General features: G+C 37.5%; 1 protein-coding gene and 3 non-coding genes across 4 annotated transcripts in view; all 4 read right to left on the bottom strand.

Annotated features, from left to right (window-relative positions):
- Nucleotides 1-18,067, bottom strand: part of Wdr43 (WD repeat domain 43) — a 46,118-nt gene that overhangs the window by 16,503 nt on the left and 11,548 nt on the right. The window contains exons 4-11 of the mRNA XM_020154545.2: nt 15,285-15,405; nt 14,283-14,422; nt 12,724-12,826; nt 9,730-9,794; nt 7,618-7,789; nt 4,803-4,889; nt 3,415-3,546; nt 1,635-1,766 (exon numbers count right to left, since the gene is read on the bottom strand). Coding sequence (XP_020010134.1) covers nt 1,635-1,766; nt 3,415-3,546; nt 4,803-4,889; nt 7,618-7,789; nt 9,730-9,794; nt 12,724-12,826; nt 14,283-14,422; nt 15,285-15,405 — 952 coding nt within the window. The remainder of the gene's footprint in view (nt 1-1,634; nt 1,767-3,414; nt 3,547-4,802; nt 4,890-7,617; nt 7,790-9,729; nt 9,795-12,723; nt 12,827-14,282; nt 14,423-15,284; nt 15,406-18,067) is intronic.
- On the bottom strand, nt 3,072-3,150 carry LOC141415264 (small nucleolar RNA SNORD53/SNORD92). Its single transcript, XR_012440256.1, has one exon. It is a non-coding gene; the product is annotated as a small nucleolar RNA SNORD53/SNORD92 (small nucleolar RNA).
- On the bottom strand, nt 3,802-3,879 carry LOC141415263 (small nucleolar RNA SNORD53/SNORD92). The gene has a single exon (XR_012440255.1). It is a non-coding gene; the product is annotated as a small nucleolar RNA SNORD53/SNORD92 (small nucleolar RNA).
- On the bottom strand, nt 14,745-14,829 carry LOC141415265 (small nucleolar RNA SNORD53/SNORD92). The gene has a single exon (XR_012440257.1). It is a non-coding gene; the product is annotated as a small nucleolar RNA SNORD53/SNORD92 (small nucleolar RNA).

Below are 18,067 nucleotides of genomic sequence, written 5' to 3'. Positions count from 1 at the left end.
GGAAGCTTACTTAGAAGGAATCAAAAATAAAAACTTAAAAGTTGATGTTTGTTACTGGTGGGAGGGGGGAGGATAAAAGGAAAGGGTGTAGGAGAGAGAGTATGGTAGAAATGTTACGTACTTAGGTATGAAAATAGAAAAATGGAACCTACTGAAGCCATCCTAAGAATGGGGTAAGACAGGATAAAGGAGAATGATGGAGGGAAGGAGTTTAACTAAGATTTGCAAGCACTTTTGTAAATGTTACAATGTACCATACAGTAATATGATAATTTAAAAAAAAAAGAAAAAGCTTATGTTTGTAAGATAACCAGGGGTATATCTCACAAATGAAATATTTGAATTAGTATTTACTTTTTCAGAGTGGCAATGGATAACGGTTATGTGTTTTAAAGGCATTTTTCAATTCAATGGGGTATGTCTAGGAATGAAATATTTGATCAAAACCAGAGGTGAGAGGAGGAGGAGGTATAGACAGATATTTGAACCCATGAAGACTTGGTAGTGCTGATAATTTTTGAAACTGAGTAAATGCTTCATGGTAATCTATTACACTACTCTAAATGTTTTGAAATCTTTCTTAGTAAGAAAGTGTGGAAAATGGTATCTGGGTTTACCTACTGAGAAAGGTTTCAAAGCACAGTTAAGTAGGTGACGGCAGGTTAAGTTATATTACAAAAAAAATTGTCAATTACTTTAGATTCTTTTTCACCAAATCCTCACATAGGTTTCTATGCCACAGTAAACTAAAATTTACTTTCTAAACTTCATACATTGACAAACCATATTGAAAATCTCTTGTGGTTGTTGGACCTACTGGTTTCCTCCCTTTCTGCAAAATTACCTTAGACACATGTATTAGATACTCCCATTGAGGTCAAATACAAGCAGACACTATTAGTAGGTTACAAATTTAAGTTACATCTACACTGACTCAAACTGTAATGCTGCTGTCGTAACAAAAGCTTTAATCTGATCAGGCAATGCTTAAATATGATTCTTTTTTACACTTACATTTTCAATATAGACCACTGTCAAATCATGAAACTTTATAGCACAAAATTGAGTAACGCCATACAACAGTCACCAACTTACACAAAAATAGTAACTACCTCTTTGTATAGTTCCTTAGTACTTTTACCTCTACATGTCATAACATAACCCCCAACCCTCTTGAGTTTGCCCCCCAAACCTCCTACCCATTGCCAAGGTTCCACCTCACCGGCCCCTCTCACGGCCAGGGGGAAATAAGTTTCTGGAATCCAGAGTAAAAACTCAGGAACGCATTTTCCTACAGAAAAAAATATAAATTGTGATCTAGAATGCTGAGTGTGATGGTTCAGCTACACTGTTTAAAGGCTTTTGTAAGCTAAAGCCTGAGAACCTATCAATTCAGAACAATATTTCTATGAGAAAATGCATTCCAGGTTCAGAAGAATTCAACACAATCCCATGGTATGTTAGTGACTGTCTGTACAATGCTACCAAGTTATATACATTTGACTTAACTCACAAAGCATTAAATTACAAACTACCATATAACATAACTATTCACTCTGTGAATATGCCATTATCAATCACATTCTATGAGAAACTAACCATCTTATTCACTGAAAAACTGCTGTAATACTTACATTTAGCATTTCGAAATCATTGCTTTCTAAACCCTGTGTGAGAAGAACTGGAAAGCTATTTGTCTGCAGAAGCTCATCTTTTCCTTCTTTTTTAGCTATATCCATTGCTCCCAGGCGTTCTTCAATGCTAACCTACAGAACAGAAATGACCAGTAACGGTTATCTGGACATAGCCTAACAGTTTGGAGACAAAAACATAAACACAAGCCTGTAATTCTGGTCAACAGGGAGACAGCAATCCAGAGGATTGTGGTTCGAGACCAGCCTGAACAAAATATTCACCAGTCCCAATCTCAACCAATGGCTAGGAGAGGGGTACAGCCTGTCACTCAACCTACGTGGGGAAACACAAATAGGAGGATCGCTGTCCAGGCAGACCTGGGCATAAAGTGGGACACAGTATCAAAAATAATCAAAGCAAAACCAAAAACACAAACACTGATTCACACGTCAATCCTGAAAAGCACAAATGTGTTCATTCTCATTACAACAGACTCAGTCTCGTTACCACAATGCCAATGTGAGAAGAAGCCAAACACCAGCAATCCAAGTTTCCAGAGTCTTGCGAAAATACCTAATCAGCACATTTTTGAAAATGTAGCTCATAAAATTCCCTTGGTAGGAAGGCAAAAAATGCAAGAACCTGGCATCTTACTACTAAGGCATAAGAAAAGACCTATCATCACAGAAGCTTTCCACACTTTAACTATCCCTTGGCATTAAACTAGGATCTGTAAATGGAAACAAGGTATTATCAAAAGAGCACAGTTTTGTTCCCAAAACAATCCATAAAGCATCTATTTTTCATAAGTGAGCTATAAAATGATGGCTTATTAGCTAAAATATGCTTTAGTATAAACCAAGCATCAAGTGATTTCTTTTTAATTTAAGTATAAGCATATTGCTATTTGCTATACAAAGACCCAATTGAATAGAACTGATTCTGACTAAACCAAGCCTAGTAACGCATGCACTACCAGGTCCTCAGTAGCTAAAGTCAAAATAAAACAAAAATTTCTTCTGTGACTAACAAAAATGCTCTACAAATCTCCCTACTTGGGTTATCCTAACATGAAAAGCACTAAAAAGTTTGTAGGAAATTAAAGAGATGAATCTAAGCCAAACAAAATTTGCACTTTAAGCATCAGGTATCACATTATTGAGGAGTATTTTTTATGAACAACTAAGGTTACACCCAACCCCTTCACCCAATAGACACTTAAAAAATTGGGTAAAAAACAATTTTTTTCTACAATAAGAGTTAAAAATCTACATTACTTACTCAAGAGTGAAGAATGTGAATGGAAGATGAAAAAGACTCTACCTGGTAGAAACAGTAATCACATGGATTTTGGGGAGTAAAATGAAGTTTGTAAAAACTTTAAGTGACCTATAACCATCCCTTTTAAAGGCCAACTGGCACAAAACCATCCAGGATTGCTCAGACAGCCAAGAGAAAATGAGGCATCATGGGAACTCAGCAACATGCGAAACCCAATGAAAATCATCACAGCAAGTCCTGGCTTAATTTATTCAACTTTATGCTATTCATAACTATAGTTCCATCTTCTATTCATAACAAAAGTTCCATCTTCTTTGAACAGTATCCGAGAGAGTGACAATTTAGAATTTTGGTTACCTAAGTCAGCTGGGCTGGAAAAAGGGCAACAGCAGCAATCTCAGCCAGCTTCTGGAAATTCAACTTTGGCTCTGAACTTGTTATACTCTCCCAAGCATTCTTAAACCTCAAACTCGAGTTTCTGGTCAATGGTTGTGTTACCTCGTTACTCCCTGATTTCCTCTTGTTCTCCACTTCCTTGGTTTGTGGGGGAGGAGGCCTGATTGGCGCATGATGTCCAGGGATCCCAGGCACCAGGACTTTTGCTTCAGAATTCATCACTGGTGTTCTCACCTGTCCAACACAGTATCAGGGTGTAGAAAACAGAAATGGTGCCTTAGGTTTTAATACTTGCTCAATGAGAAAGTCAACAGTGCTCAAAGGCTTTTCTGTTATAAAACTCAGTATGATTTGCTTACCCTAACAGGAAGTCAAGATAAATACTAACAGTGGCAATTAAGTTTTTCAGTGACAACATGAAAACTCAGTTTTAAAGCGTGGAATACCAACAAATTATACAAAAACATGTTACTTCAATCTTCGCCAGAAATGCTCAGACAGCCAAGAGAAAGGTGTCATCTCTGAAACTCAGCCAGAAGCGAAACCATGTGGATGTCATCATAGCATGTCTTGGCTTTCCTATTCTCATTAAACCACTCACTGGCTGGCAGAGTCACTCAAGATGTAGAGCCCCCTGCCTTGCATGTACTGCTAAATAAATAAACAAACAAAAAAAAATATAGCAACACAATGTTTTCTCGTGAGGTAATAAATTGCAGCCCCATTGTAGTTTTATTCCACCCTAAAATAAAATATTCCTCAACAAAGTTACGCTCTTTCAAGTACTGAGACGGATAGAAATCACTTATTGAGGTTTGCTATTTGCTCCTATATATTTCCTTCTCCAGCTGAGCATGCATACGATAATCCAAGTCTTTAACTGCTGGTCATCTATGTGCTCATCAACCAAAGTACAGAAATGAAGTTATACAATTTTCCTATCTAAAAGTATAATTCCATAAAATTTCTGAAAGACATTAAAGAATAAAAAAAGCAGGGATGGTGGCTCATGCCTGTTATTCTAGCAATTTAGGAGATGGAGATGGAGAAGAATTACGGTTTGAGGCCAGTTTGGGCAAAAAGTTCCTGAGACCCCATCTCAACCAATGAAAAGCTGGGTGTGGTGGCATGGACATGTCAACCCAATTACACAGGGAGCATAAATAGGAGGATCATAGTCCAAGTCAGCATGAGCATAACAACAAGACCTTACTCAAAAAATAACTAAAGCAAAATGAACTGGGGCTTGGTTCAAACAGTATAGAGCCTACCTAGCGAACACAAGGCCCTCAATTCAAAGCCCAGTTCTGATAGTCAAAAAGAACATACAAGTTCCAGGCCACCCTCAGCTACACAGTGAGGCCCTGTCTTTAAAAAAAAAAAAAAAAAAAGAAAGAAAGAAAGAAAGAAGATAAATGCAGTCTAAACGTCATACCAAACCAATTCACCTAAATTACTTAGCCTTAATTTCAAAGTTGTGATGTGCTCACCTTTGTTATAGCCGTTTCTACTTTTGGGGCCCAGCAGTTTGAAATATCCCTTACTAAGCACATGTGAGCTTCTTTGGAGTTTAAAGCCTGGAAATGATTTTTAAGAAGAGGGAGAAAAGACACAACATCAAACAAAGAGATTGGGAATAATAATAAAATGAAAAACATGATCAACTATGCATTTTTATGAAACTATAAAAGCATGGAAGGTTTCCACATTAACCTGTGAGGAAGTAGGTAAACTCTGAAAGACACTGAGCACAATGTTTAAGTCCCTCAGTTATGAACTGTTTCAATTTTTCACACTTATAACTTTAGAAGGTCAAGAGATTTTTTAAATGTAGCCGGTGGCTCATGCCTGTAATTCCAGTTACTCAGGAGACAAGGGATCAGGAGGATTGTGGTTCAAAGCCAGCCAGGGGAAATAGTTCATAAGACCCTATCTTGTAAAAACCTGTCACAAAAAAGGACTGATGGAGTGGCTCAAGGTGTAGGCCCTGAGTTCAAACCCCAGAACCGCAAAAAAAAAAAAAGAGAGAATTAAAAAAAGAAAAAAACTATGCTAAAAAATTAGTCCTGAGCTGATGGAGAGTAGAGTGGTTCAAGAGGTACAGGGCCTGCCTAGCAAGCATGAGGCCCTGAGTTCAAACACCACTGCCACAAAAGAGTCCTGGCTGGGCACTAGTAGCTCATATCTATAATCCTAACTACTTGGGAAGCTGAGATTAGGAGGATCAGGTTCAAGGTCAGCCCCGACAAATAGCTCATGGGACCCCCATCTCCAAAAATAACCAGAGCAAAATGGACTGGAGGCTTGGCTAAAGCAGTAGAGTGCCTGCTTTGCAAGTGCAAAGCCCTGAATTTAAACACCCCAGTCCTACCAAAAAAAGGTCCTTGTCCAAAATTACCTACGGTTATCCTTTCCACAAGCAAGTCAAAGATAGCATTGTTAATTAACAAAATGCGGACATAGATCTGTATGTCCCGACATGGTATTAAGTGAGGGAGAAGGAGATCACATGAGCCAGTCATATATGTGCCAAGAAAATCCTATGGATATATGTAATTCTATAAGCCTCTATAATCAAATCAATGTTTGTGAAACAAATAGGTAACAATGTCTATTTCTGGAGGAGTTTCACATATGGCAAGTAGGTATGCTCACAGCTTAATACTTTCCTCCTTTTTTATTAACTATGTATATATTAAATTTTTGAAAGTATGCTTTGGGTTGGGGACATGACACAGTGGTAGAATGTTTTCCTATCACGCATGAGGCCCTGAATTTGATTGCCAACACCACAGAAAACAGAAAAAAGTAGAAAGTATTCTTTAAAGTCAACAAGAATTTGGTCGTGTAACAGTCCACTCACAATTCCTCATCCTACACATCTTAATGCCACTTATTCCTAGTAAGAAATTTTATGCATCTCATGATCCTTATCTTTCTAGACCTAGTATCCCGACAGCACAATTCTACATGCAGGACTTTGCAACTCTGCTTTGACATTTACTTCTCTTTAAGCTATTTTTGAAACATGAGACAGAATGAGTTAAAAACTTGGGTCAAACCTCATCAACCCTCTGCTTAAAACTCTTCAATGGCTTACCAGTGCCCAAGAAGAAATGCTCAAATACTCACCAGGGCCCACTGCTTCTGGGCCTCAGTTACACATTCCATGTACATGTATCACTATGTAAATACAAGCCTCAAGTGCTATCTACTGAAATGTTAACAGTGACCTTGAGGAGAGTTCAAAGGAGGGAGGAGACTCAAATTTATTGGATTTTTGGGGGGAGGTGATTCTATGGATTGCACCCACTGCCATCTCAGGTTAGGCAAGTACTCTATCACTGAGCCACATTCCCCAGCCCTCCTACATTATTTAAAAGTACATAGTACTTTCGAAATTAGCCTATATTTAAATCCCTATCCTAGCATTTTAATGACAGTAAAAGTGGGAAATCATTTTAAAATTTAACTTCCCATGGAGTATTACTAAGTATTGTAAGTGCAAGCTTAAGAAATAACTATTAGAGCTGGTGGCTCACACTGTGATCCTAACTTGGAGTGGGGGTAACACAGTTCAAGGCCAATATGGACAAAATCTTCAAGATCCCATTTCAATCAATAGCTAGGGGCAGTGGTGCATGTCTATAATTCCAGCTATGCAGGAAGCCTAAAACAAGATGATTGAAGTACAAGCCAGCCTGGGTAAAAACTGAGAATCTATCTCCAAAATAAACCAGAATAAAAAGGGATAGAGGTGTAGCTCAAGTGGTAGAGCATCTGCCTAGCAAGTGTGAAGCCTTGAGTTCAAATCTCAATCCCACTTAAAAGGTTAAATCATTTCAATGCCCATTATATTTCCACTTAGCACATCAAATGGGTGCTACTACTAAGGACTCGTATTTATTAAGATCTACATTTTAGTTAACTGAGCAAAATTCAACAGACGTCATATCTGTGCTGACCAACAACAGTAGCCACTAGGAACATGTAGCCATCAGGCATATGAAATATGGCTAAGTTCAAACTGTTAAGTGTAAATGAAACACATGCTAAATTCCTAAGACAAAATACCAGAAAAGACTTTATACCAACTAGGTATGAAAATTCTATTTGGATAAGCTGGGTTGATACAATGAAGTTCTCACAAATCAAACTACACAGTGAGAGGTCCTTTATTAAAGGAGCATATATTATTCTTCCTGAAGTATTCCAATGAGTAGCCACGGTGCCCTTCTTAAAGTCATTCTTTCCCATGTTTGTGTTAGCGCTGAGCTGTTTCTCTCCAGAGTAGCATCTACGTACCACTCGCTCAATAGTAGGCTGAAACCAATTGCCATACACAAGCAACAATGACATTTTGTCTGAACAAAAGCCAGCTGCTAGAATAGGGATGGGTTTTGGTGTTGATTTCTTGCCTTTCCCAGGTGTTGCTATCTGAATTGTGCAGTTTGAAGTCAAAGGCTTTTTGCAGTGTCTAAGAATGGGGGGGAAAAAAAAAGTAAAATTAGAGAATTTGAAATAACACCTCTTACACACAATTTTTTGAAGTTGGCAACAGTCAGAATACCATCAGCAGTGGCCAGGGTCCCCAGTGCACAAGTGTGCCTTCAAGACTACACACACACACACACACACACACACCTCCACCAACACCATCCTTGAAACTTGTTACCCCTTTGTCCCATTTTGTCAAGCCCCAAAAGGACACATCAAGCTCCTAAATGATCTCTCAGTGTCCTGAGCTTCAGCCCTCAGGTAAATGCGCTATGCCAGTCAGTCTCATCTCCAATTCACTCCCAACCCTCAAAAGCCTCACACTGACTCTGGAATGGAGCTCCAGTATCAATATGTCCTCCATATCTTTTCTTAACTTTCTACCCTTGCTCATCCTCCTTCAGTCCTCCCAAGTTACAGCCCTTGTCTCTCCCACATCCTTTGGATACAGGCCCTTGGACATCATTTAATGTGCTTTTTGTTCTCCACCAACACTCCCTCTTTTCACATAGAAAACCTTTAAACTGTTAACAATACCAACTACTTCTTCCTCCTGTTACCATCCATCAAAATCACTCTTCTTTATTTCTTAAGAGTTCAGTGCCTCACTGTCATTCCTCCCAGCACTAATCCTAATGAACTCCTTTCTTAGCAGTTCCTATTTCCAGTTTATCCAGGTTGAAGATTCTTCTGAAATTCTGGTCTCTTGGTTCCTGCCTCCAATGATAATGTCTTTCATTGTATCTCAGCCACACATTCCTCATCCTACACATCTTAATGCCACTTATTCCTAGTAAGAAATTTTATGCATCTCATGATCCTTATCTTTCTAGACCTAGTATCCCGACAGCACAATTCTACATGCAGGACTTTGCAACTCTGCTTTGACATTTACTTCTCTTTAAGCTATTTTTGAAACATGAGACAGAATGAGTTAAAAACTTGGGTCAAACCTCATCAACCCTCTGCTTAAAACTCTTCAATGGCTTACCAGTGCCCAAGAAGAAATGCTCAAATACTCACCAGGGCCCACTGCTTCTGGGCCTCAGTTACACGTTCCATGTACATGTATCACTATGTAAATACAAGCCTCAAGTGCTATCTACTGAAATGTTAACAGTGACCTCGAGGAGAGTTCAAAGGAGGGAGGAGACTCAAATTTATTGGATTTTTGGGGGGAGGTGATTCTATGGATTGCACCCACTACCATCTCAGGTTAGGCAAGTACTCTATCACTGAGCCACATTCCCCAGCCCTCCTACATTATTTAAAAGTACATAGTACTTTCGAAATTAGCCTATATTTAAATCCCTATCCTATCATTTTAAAAGAAAGATACCAAATGACAGTAAAAGTGGGAAACCATTTTAAAATTTAACAAAATTTAGATTTTAAATTTACGTGCACATAAATGAGTATAACACCACATTTATACCGGATAGCAAGGTTTAGCAAACACTTTCTGTAAAAGGATAAAGGTATTTCACGCTTTTCAGGCTACATGTGGAATCTACTGGATTTGGCCTCCAAGCCACAGCTTGCTAAACCTTTCTCTATGACAACTACAAAGCTACCAACACCACACTCTACCAAAACAACTCAGCCATGCTTTACTGATTCATGCAAGTAAGGGGAAGTAAAGCACTGCAAAAGATAAAAATCAAGGTATCACCAAAGTCCACAAGCAAATTTCTCCATCTGAACAATTTTCTTTAAAAAAATTTTAATGCAATTACCAAAATTTACTAAGTATGCATTGTAAAAAGTCACTCTCCTAGCCACAAGGAAGTAACATGGTCTATGACTCAAAAAACAATCTAGCAGAATGCTAATATAATGCAAAGAGTAATGAAGTGGGACTATAAAGCAAATTACACTCAGGGAAACAGACAAATTTCTGTTGAAAAAATTCTTACTTACCCATTTAGTATGTGCTCAAAAAGATGGACCTGACCATCTCTGCAAACAACAGCTAACTTGACAGGCTAAAAGAAAAATGTAGCAGATTAACTCTAATGAATAGTACACTCGGTCCCCAATCTAATGCAAGAAAACTCTCCTCCCACCCCTGTGACTAGAGAAAAATAGCAAAAGACACATTTAAAAAGTCACACAAGCATGGAGAGTACAGCCTCAAAATTATATGAAAAAACTTTCTACTGAGAGCAGAGGCTGGCAACTCAGATCTAACATGGCCCCAGAAGACAAAGTTGTCAGAACTGTTGAAACTGCCATTTAGCATCCATGGCTGGAAAGGGGGTAAGGTGGAGATGTAATTAATTCCTCCTCTGTCTATTGTGAATTCTTGCAGCTTCAAAGTCTGTACATTCCTATGTACCACTCAGTCTCCTGTCCCAAGAATTTACACATTTTCTTTTTTAAGTTCTGAAGCTTTCTTAGTAAAAACTTTATAAATGAATACTTAATATTTCCAAAGAGTTGCCATCTCTCTTCTAAATTTTAAATCTAATAAGAGAATTCAGGAAGTAGCCAATACAATCAGGAGAAATTGAAATGTATTAAATTCTTTAAGATCAATATGGCATTATGAAAGTACTTAGAAAAATTTAAAAGACATTTTTTGGTAAAAGATAAGAAATCTCTGGAGATGTTCTTAAAGAAAACTTAACTCTTTCTGAGGAGAGACCATTTCTCCCCCATCACCAAATTTTCTAGTTCCCCTTTCAGCAACTCCTATCTAATCCCAAAATGTCTAGAGACTGGTGATTTTTTGAGAAAATATAAGCAGAATATTGTACAAGAATCAGGGTTTGGTCTTAGAATTATACTTTTAAATTACTACAATTACTGTATTATGCCAGAATTAAAACTTTTTGAACCATCATTTTACTATCTTTTTTTAAAAAGTCGTACCTCCCTTATTTTATTATTGCTAATTTTAAATATAAGGCAAGCATTATTCCAAGATTAAATGAATCAAATCTAAAAGTAGCAAAAGAATTCAGTCAGAGAGAGAGCAAAAACTAGGTCTAAGCCAGGTACCGGTAGCTCACCCCTGCAATCCTACCTACTCATGAGGCAGAAATCAGGAGGATCGAGGTTCAAAGCTAGCCCAGGCAAATAGTTCGTGAAACCCTATCTGGAAAAACCCTTCACAAAAATAGGGCTTGTGGAGCAGCTCAAGGTGAAGGCTCTGAGTTCAAGCCCCAGTATCCACAAAAAAAAAAAACCAAACAAACAAAAAAACTAAGTCTATTATGTAAAAAGACTAGGTGCTAGCTTTGCTAACCCAATGAAAGTGATTTTCTTTATTGCGTAAGATTCATCCTTTTCTTTTCCTTCCTTTCCCTTACCTTCCCTTCCTTCCCACCCTTCGTCCCTCTGTCTTTCATTTTTGGGTGCTGGGGATTGAACCCAGGGGTTTACACATGCTAGACAAGTACTTTACCACTGAGCTACATCCCAGCCCAAGTTCCTTCCATTTAGATATAAAAATCTCTCTCTCTCTCTCTCTCACACACACACAACATACACACACATAAAGTTTAAAACTGTTTAGAAAGTCATTTGATGTTAAATCACCCTTTTTGCTTAATAATATGGGAATACCAAAGCATTTCCTATCATATCAAGTCCTATGATCAGAACTTCTGATGATTATATTCAATAAATAAGCCTACCCCAAACTGTTAACATTACAAAGCAGGATTGTGGTCACATCTTGAATTACTATTCAAGTTTTCTAAAAGTATTTAAAATGACTTGTGGTTCTCCTTTCTACCTGATCTTCACCCTAAAACACACAATACAGCTTATAAGCAATCACTGATCTAATCATCAACCAATGCATGTTCCACTACAATTCTTTTCAAAAGCATTACGACACAAAGAAAACTTCTAAGTCATCGCTAAATTCCAGTTATAGAGTTATACAACATATCCACTTCAAAACTTATACTGTGTTAAAAGTGAAATACTCTTAAGCTTTCTTTAAAATAAAATTTGCTAATCCAGTAGGGTGCTGGTGGCTCACACCTGTAATCCTAGTTACTTGGATGGCTGAAATCAGGAGGATCATAGTTCAAGGCCAGCCAGGGCAAAAAGTTCAAAAGATTACCATCTCCAAAATAACCAGAGCAAAATGGACCGGGGAGTGCCTGCTTTGCAAGCGCAAAGCTGAGTTCAAACACCAGTCCCACCAAAAAAAAAAATTAAAAAATAAAAAACTTGGCAATTCAATGGAAGTGACTTTCCTTATTGTGTAAGCTTCCTTCTTTCCCTCCTTTTTCTTTCTCCTTCCTTTCCTTTATCCAAATAGAACTACAGCTTTAGTCAAACAGAAACATGAAAATAAGTAAGTTTGATTAGCTCAGACATATTTATGAAGATATGTAAATCATAAAATCCCTACTTTTGACATGAAAAATTCTAAAATATAAAAAGGCATTAAACAAGAGGATGTCTGATGAGGGCAATGTAACCAATGTATAATATAAGTCTAATCAGAATTATCACTGAAACCCCCCCTATATCATGAACATATCCTAATAAAAATTTATTTAAAAAAAAAAGTGTCACTCTTACAAAGTTAGGACCTACAAGATTTATACCAAAAAAATGCATTCGATATAGCAATCATATATACACACACACACATACATACATATGCACGTGACATACATGTGTGATTTTATAATACTATTAACAAAATCCATCGTGTGATTTTATATATTGCTATTAACAAAATCCATCTCAACTTTTATTAATTCACGCAATGAACTAAAAATACATAGTCTTCTATGCAAATTTTCCATTTCCTCTGATAAGCACTTGTCAGTGACTTAGCAGTTGCTTCAACAGTCTAAACACATTTTTGTTACATTTTACTGTTAGTCCCTCACATCCACAAGTTTGTAAAATCTAAAACCAATTCTCAAATACCAAGCCACTTACCTCTTCTTTATTTTCTGACAAAGTCAAGTCAAAATAGACAGGTTCATCTGTAACTGTAAATGACATCACTGCGCTCTTTTCTTTGCTTTCTGACCGGACCTGCCTAGATAACAAAAGTAGCTATTAGATGAAATGACAGATTTCTCCAAAAGGGGATCACAACATTACAGCCCAATATAAGATCAAAATAAGGGAACCATGTGTCATGTAAACACATACTACATGCATATAAAACGTACTACATGCTTGCTTGGGAAAAAATAAGCATTAATACATTTCTGACAGATTTAAACAATAACTAGCATTCTCTAACCTTTTCTATTGATCTATTTAGATATCTTGACGTCAGTCACACTGTCTTGATTACTATAGTGATAATAGGTCTGAAATCAGACAATATTAGTTCTCCAACTATTTTCTCCTTTTTAAAGTTATTTTCTATTTGAACTTTACAATCTGTGTCAATTTTCACAAAAAGGGCTGCTAATATTTTGACTAGCTCTGTAAGTAATCTATGGTCCACATGGGAAGAACTCACTTCATGGTCTAGAAAGGCACTGTATACACCAACACACACACACAAATATGATCCTGATTATTCATTATTCCTTACTTCCACATTCATCTGCCTGGTAAAATTTACTTGTAATCCCCAAATCACTATGTATGGTGTTTTTGTGCTCAGTTATGTGTAGACCAGTGAAAATCTGAAGTTGCCCAATCCAACGTACATTCCCAGTTGAGAACGAACGAAGTTATCCTCTGCTTCGCATTATTTCAGATGATACAATCAATCTATCTCGTGCCGTATCTTTGCATTTACGTGCTTTTGGTTGATGATTTCACTGTTTAAAGTGTCCTGTAAGCATAGTACTAAAGTGCTACATAGTATTCCTAAATCCAAGATTACGCTGAGCATTAGGAAAGCTTCATTCAGGCATGAGATACAGTGCTGTATGTCCAATGTTAACTGAAAATGTATACTAAATAAGGTGTCTTTCTACAGATACACACATAAAATCATAGACCAAGCTTGTATATTGATTAGAATGGATCAGTATTCATTAAATCTGTTTACTTTATGGAACACAAAGACTATGAAGAATAAGAAACTGTAGAAAGAGAGCCTTCTACAAAAGATACTCTAACCACTGGGTATCCATAATGCAAAAACATGAACATAAACATCCCTGGGTATTAGGGATGAATTTATCACAATGAAATACCACTTATTCATCTATTAGAATGACTTAACTGAACTGCCACAAAATTAGGATGTGAAGAAATTAGCACTCTTATACTGGGAATGTAAAATGGTACAACCACTTTTATTAAAAATATATATATAGCAATGTCTTGAAAAGGTGAATGCTCTACCAAAAAAGGGAAAATATTTTTTTTTCAAAACAACATGTTTTATAGATAGGCTCAATTCTTTATTATAAGTCAATATAATTCCAACACAATAAAGCAAGCCTCATACTGATAATTTATACTAACATACATTGTGACATTCTTTCAAGGTAAAGTTACCTCTCAAATCCAAAAGAACTACCTACCAGACATTAAGTAACCGGTCATGTACTGCTCCCGATAAGAAATAAAGACCTGTAACTCCATCAAAAGGCTGGCTCTCATTAGGAGGTCTGACAGTAGTGAACATAAGTGATGAAACTGGCGTCGCATGTCCTGTGAAGTGCTAAAGAAAGTATACCTCATTTAGGAGAGAATGGAGTCACAACAGCACAAAAATTTAAGAGTCCACATGTAATCATAAATTAGATGTGATATATATACATATATGACAGCAGCACCTCAAGGTAGTAATAGTTCAATTTAATTTTAAGCAAATGAAATTACCTGTGCTATAATCTTCATCTTTAAAAAGAAAAATCTATCTGAAAATGTTGAAAATTGCCATATCCTTTCTATCTCCCATGTTTCTATCCCACAACTTTTGTTTTTTCCGTTTTATAGTTAAAGATTCACTTACTTCTATCCATATTTAAAGGGGTGCTCAGGTGCTCAGACACAGCCAAGGAATTGTAGGTCTTCATTTTACTCTCAGGGAGTCGAAACCACAATTTTAAGGTATCATCACAGCACCAAGTTCAGTAACCCCTGAGTGCAACTGTTCCTACCTAATATTAAAACCTCTACAATTAAATACTATTAATGGATGAAATACTAGATGAAAGCTAGTAAACAGTTAACCAAATCACTGCACAGTAAAAGAGTTTTAATTCAAATTCCATTTGTTTTACTCACTTTTCCAATGCATGTGAACATGTCTAACCCATTTCATGTCAATAAATCAAATTTGGAAGCTGATTTTTGTGTATTAATTCTGTTGTTCTTGACATGGGGGTCTCACTATATTGCCCAGATGGGCCTCAAACTCCTGGGCTCAACTGACCCTCCTGAGACCTAGGACTATAGACAGGTATTACCAAGCCTAAGTAAGAATCTGTATTCCTAAAACTATACTCTTCAGCTCAAACTTCTTCCTCCATACTTGCTCTGTATGACCGTTATGCTTAAAAATAATTTGATTCACTCACTCTATAGACTTCTTTGGTCTCCAAAACCCATAGTTTGATTGTTCGACCAGCTGAAAGCAACATCTTGCCATCTGGGCTGATACACAGGGAACTGACACTGCTATTGTCTCCTTTCCATTTGCTGTATCATGAAGAGGTGCAAAAACATCTCAGTGAATGGATGAAAACTTGACTCACAACAGAAAATAACCAGACAAATCAGACATTAAAAATACCACTCACCATCCTATGCTAATTGTATCCCTAAATCTTACATTAATAGCCCTGGGTATACCACCACACGGAAATCACTTAACATGGATGGTTTCTATGCTGCAGACACAGGATAAAAATTGTCAAGATGTAGTAGGAGATAGGTAAGTTAAGAGTTATAAGAAAGTGAGACAGGGAGTTAGCTGTGCATATTATGACCCATGAGATGAGACTTTGATAATGCTCAGGAAACTACCAGGCTGGTGGATTTCCGTAAGTCCATTCTACCCCAACATGGTCACTGCTCACTCTGGAAGGCAAGTCTTTAATTCCCTTGACAACACAAATAACCTCTCAAGTTGCAGCCCCAAAAGGTTATTTCTATCCCAAATGTACACAGATGAACTCCCATTTGGTAAGTTAAAGAAACTGGGTATATAGCATTTCTTTTTTTGGTGGGACTGGGCTTCTTACTTACAAAACAGTCACTCTACCAGTTGAGCCACACCTCCAGTCCATTTTGCTCTGGTTATTTTGGAGATGGGGTCTGGCAAACTATTTCCACTGGCTGGCCTTGATCCAGAATCCTCCCAATCTCAGCCTCCCACGCAGAGTATAAGCCACCAGTGCCTGGCATTGGATGACTCCTTTTTAATACTTCAAATACAAGTAGTTCATAGAACAAACACAAATTATTGATGAACATGAAACACTTGAACTCAAGAGTAATGAAGGAAATGTATATAATCAAAAAAAGTATGAAAGAACTTTTCCCTCATTGGCTTCTAAAATTTTTGCTAACCAACTCCCAGAGCTTCAAGGCTCACCTATATACATTATTCAACATAAATTCACTAAACTGATTTATATAAAAAAGGCATGATCTCTACTCTACCCTGAGGAAGCTCAGAAGTTTCCTGACTCTCATCACTCAGCACTGAAAACATCAGTAGAGGGCAACACCACTACTAGATCTCCCCACTGTACTCCCACCTGAAGAGCCTTGCCAACCCACAGTGTAATACTTCCCTATCAGCATCACCTGAGAACTTTTCAGAACTCCAGACTCCATAGGCCCAGTCTACTAGACCTACTCCGTGAGATCTGTATGTGCGAGTAACATATCACATACATTATACATACACAAATATGCATACTAAAACTTAGAAGCACTAGAGAAGGATAGTCTCCTCTGGGAAATGTTGGTAGGTTCCAATGGAAAGGTCTACACACACTAGCATCTTAAGGCTTAACTATTACTCTACAAATGAAGCCCAACAGTTTAAGAGCCACACACCCACACCCAGGCCTTCCAGTCAGCTTTTTCATTTTCAAATAGCAACAGGAAGATGACAATCTTCAGTAATTTGGAGAATGCCTTCAACATGAAAAACAGGAACTACATCAAATGAACCAAACACACCACCTTAAAAAAAAGGTGATATAAGGACAAAAGGTAAAAAACTGAAACCCTATCATCATCATCTTTGGAGTTATAAAGAAACATAATGCAGCTGAGTGCATGGTTCATGCCTGTAATCCTAGCTACTCAGGAGGTAGAGATCAAGAGGACTGCATATCAAAGCCAGACCCAGGCAAAAAGTTCTCTAGACCCTATGTCAAAAACAAACCATCACAAAAAAAGAATGGTAGAGAGGCTCAAAAGGTAAGAGCACCTGCCTAAAAGGCAGAAGGCCCTGAGTTCAAATCCCAGTCTGCAAAAAAAAAAAAAAAAAGTCTAATATAACAATAATAGGAGAAAGGGGAGGTAAAAAGAGTAAAAGTTAAATATCTTCCACAGCAGGAAACTGGTATTGTACCTAAAATGAGGAAAAACAGCAGGAGATATGGATCAAGTGGTAGAGCGCCTATCCAGCAAACATGAGGCCCTGAGCTCAAACCTCAGTACCGCTAAAGAGAGAGAATAAGCAAGTAAAATTCCAAAAAACAAAACAAGAAAAAAAGTCAGCAGCATAAGAATGCTAAGAATAGAACTGGAAACACAATTTTTTTAATCAGGTAGAATACTTTAGGGGAAAAGAGGCTGAGCTTTTAACCTACTTCTCAACTTTAAAACAGGGACAGAGAGCTGACCTCAAAATGTTATGATTAAATCCATACTGTCTCATGTGCTCAATGGTGTCTGTAGCGCTACTGATGTGAACTTGTCCAAAATACAGAAACATGGGCCCCACCCCAGACCTACTGGATCACTGCGAGGTTACTTCTGTCAGGTCACAGAATGCGGGAATTACTACTGCAGGTATATGGAGCTCAAGCACTTACTAAATCCCTCTGTGCTGATTTTCTGGTCTGTATCTCCAGCCCCAAGTAATCCCTTAAATTCTAAGCCTCTTAACATCCTATCTGCTGCATCTTGCCCTTCACATGATTTGAAACTCAAGTTATCTAAAAACTCTAAAATCATCTCTCTTATGACCATAATTTCTATTAACTGGAGGATATTTTTTTTCTACCATGCATCATCCCCTAGTCCACTATTCTAAATTAAGTTTACTCACTACCAAGTTAACCTTTCACTTTCCTGGCTCCTAACTTTTGCTCTTGCCATCTCCCCATCTTCCTCTGCC

The sequence above is a fragment of the Castor canadensis genome, chromosome 12 (assembly GCF_047511655.1).
Source record: "Castor canadensis chromosome 12, mCasCan1.hap1v2, whole genome shotgun sequence".
Classification (NCBI taxonomy): Eukaryota; Metazoa; Chordata; class Mammalia; order Rodentia; family Castoridae; genus Castor; species Castor canadensis.
The sequence above is the reverse complement of the archived record's forward strand: the minus strand, read 5'-3'. Positions and strand labels throughout refer to the sequence as shown.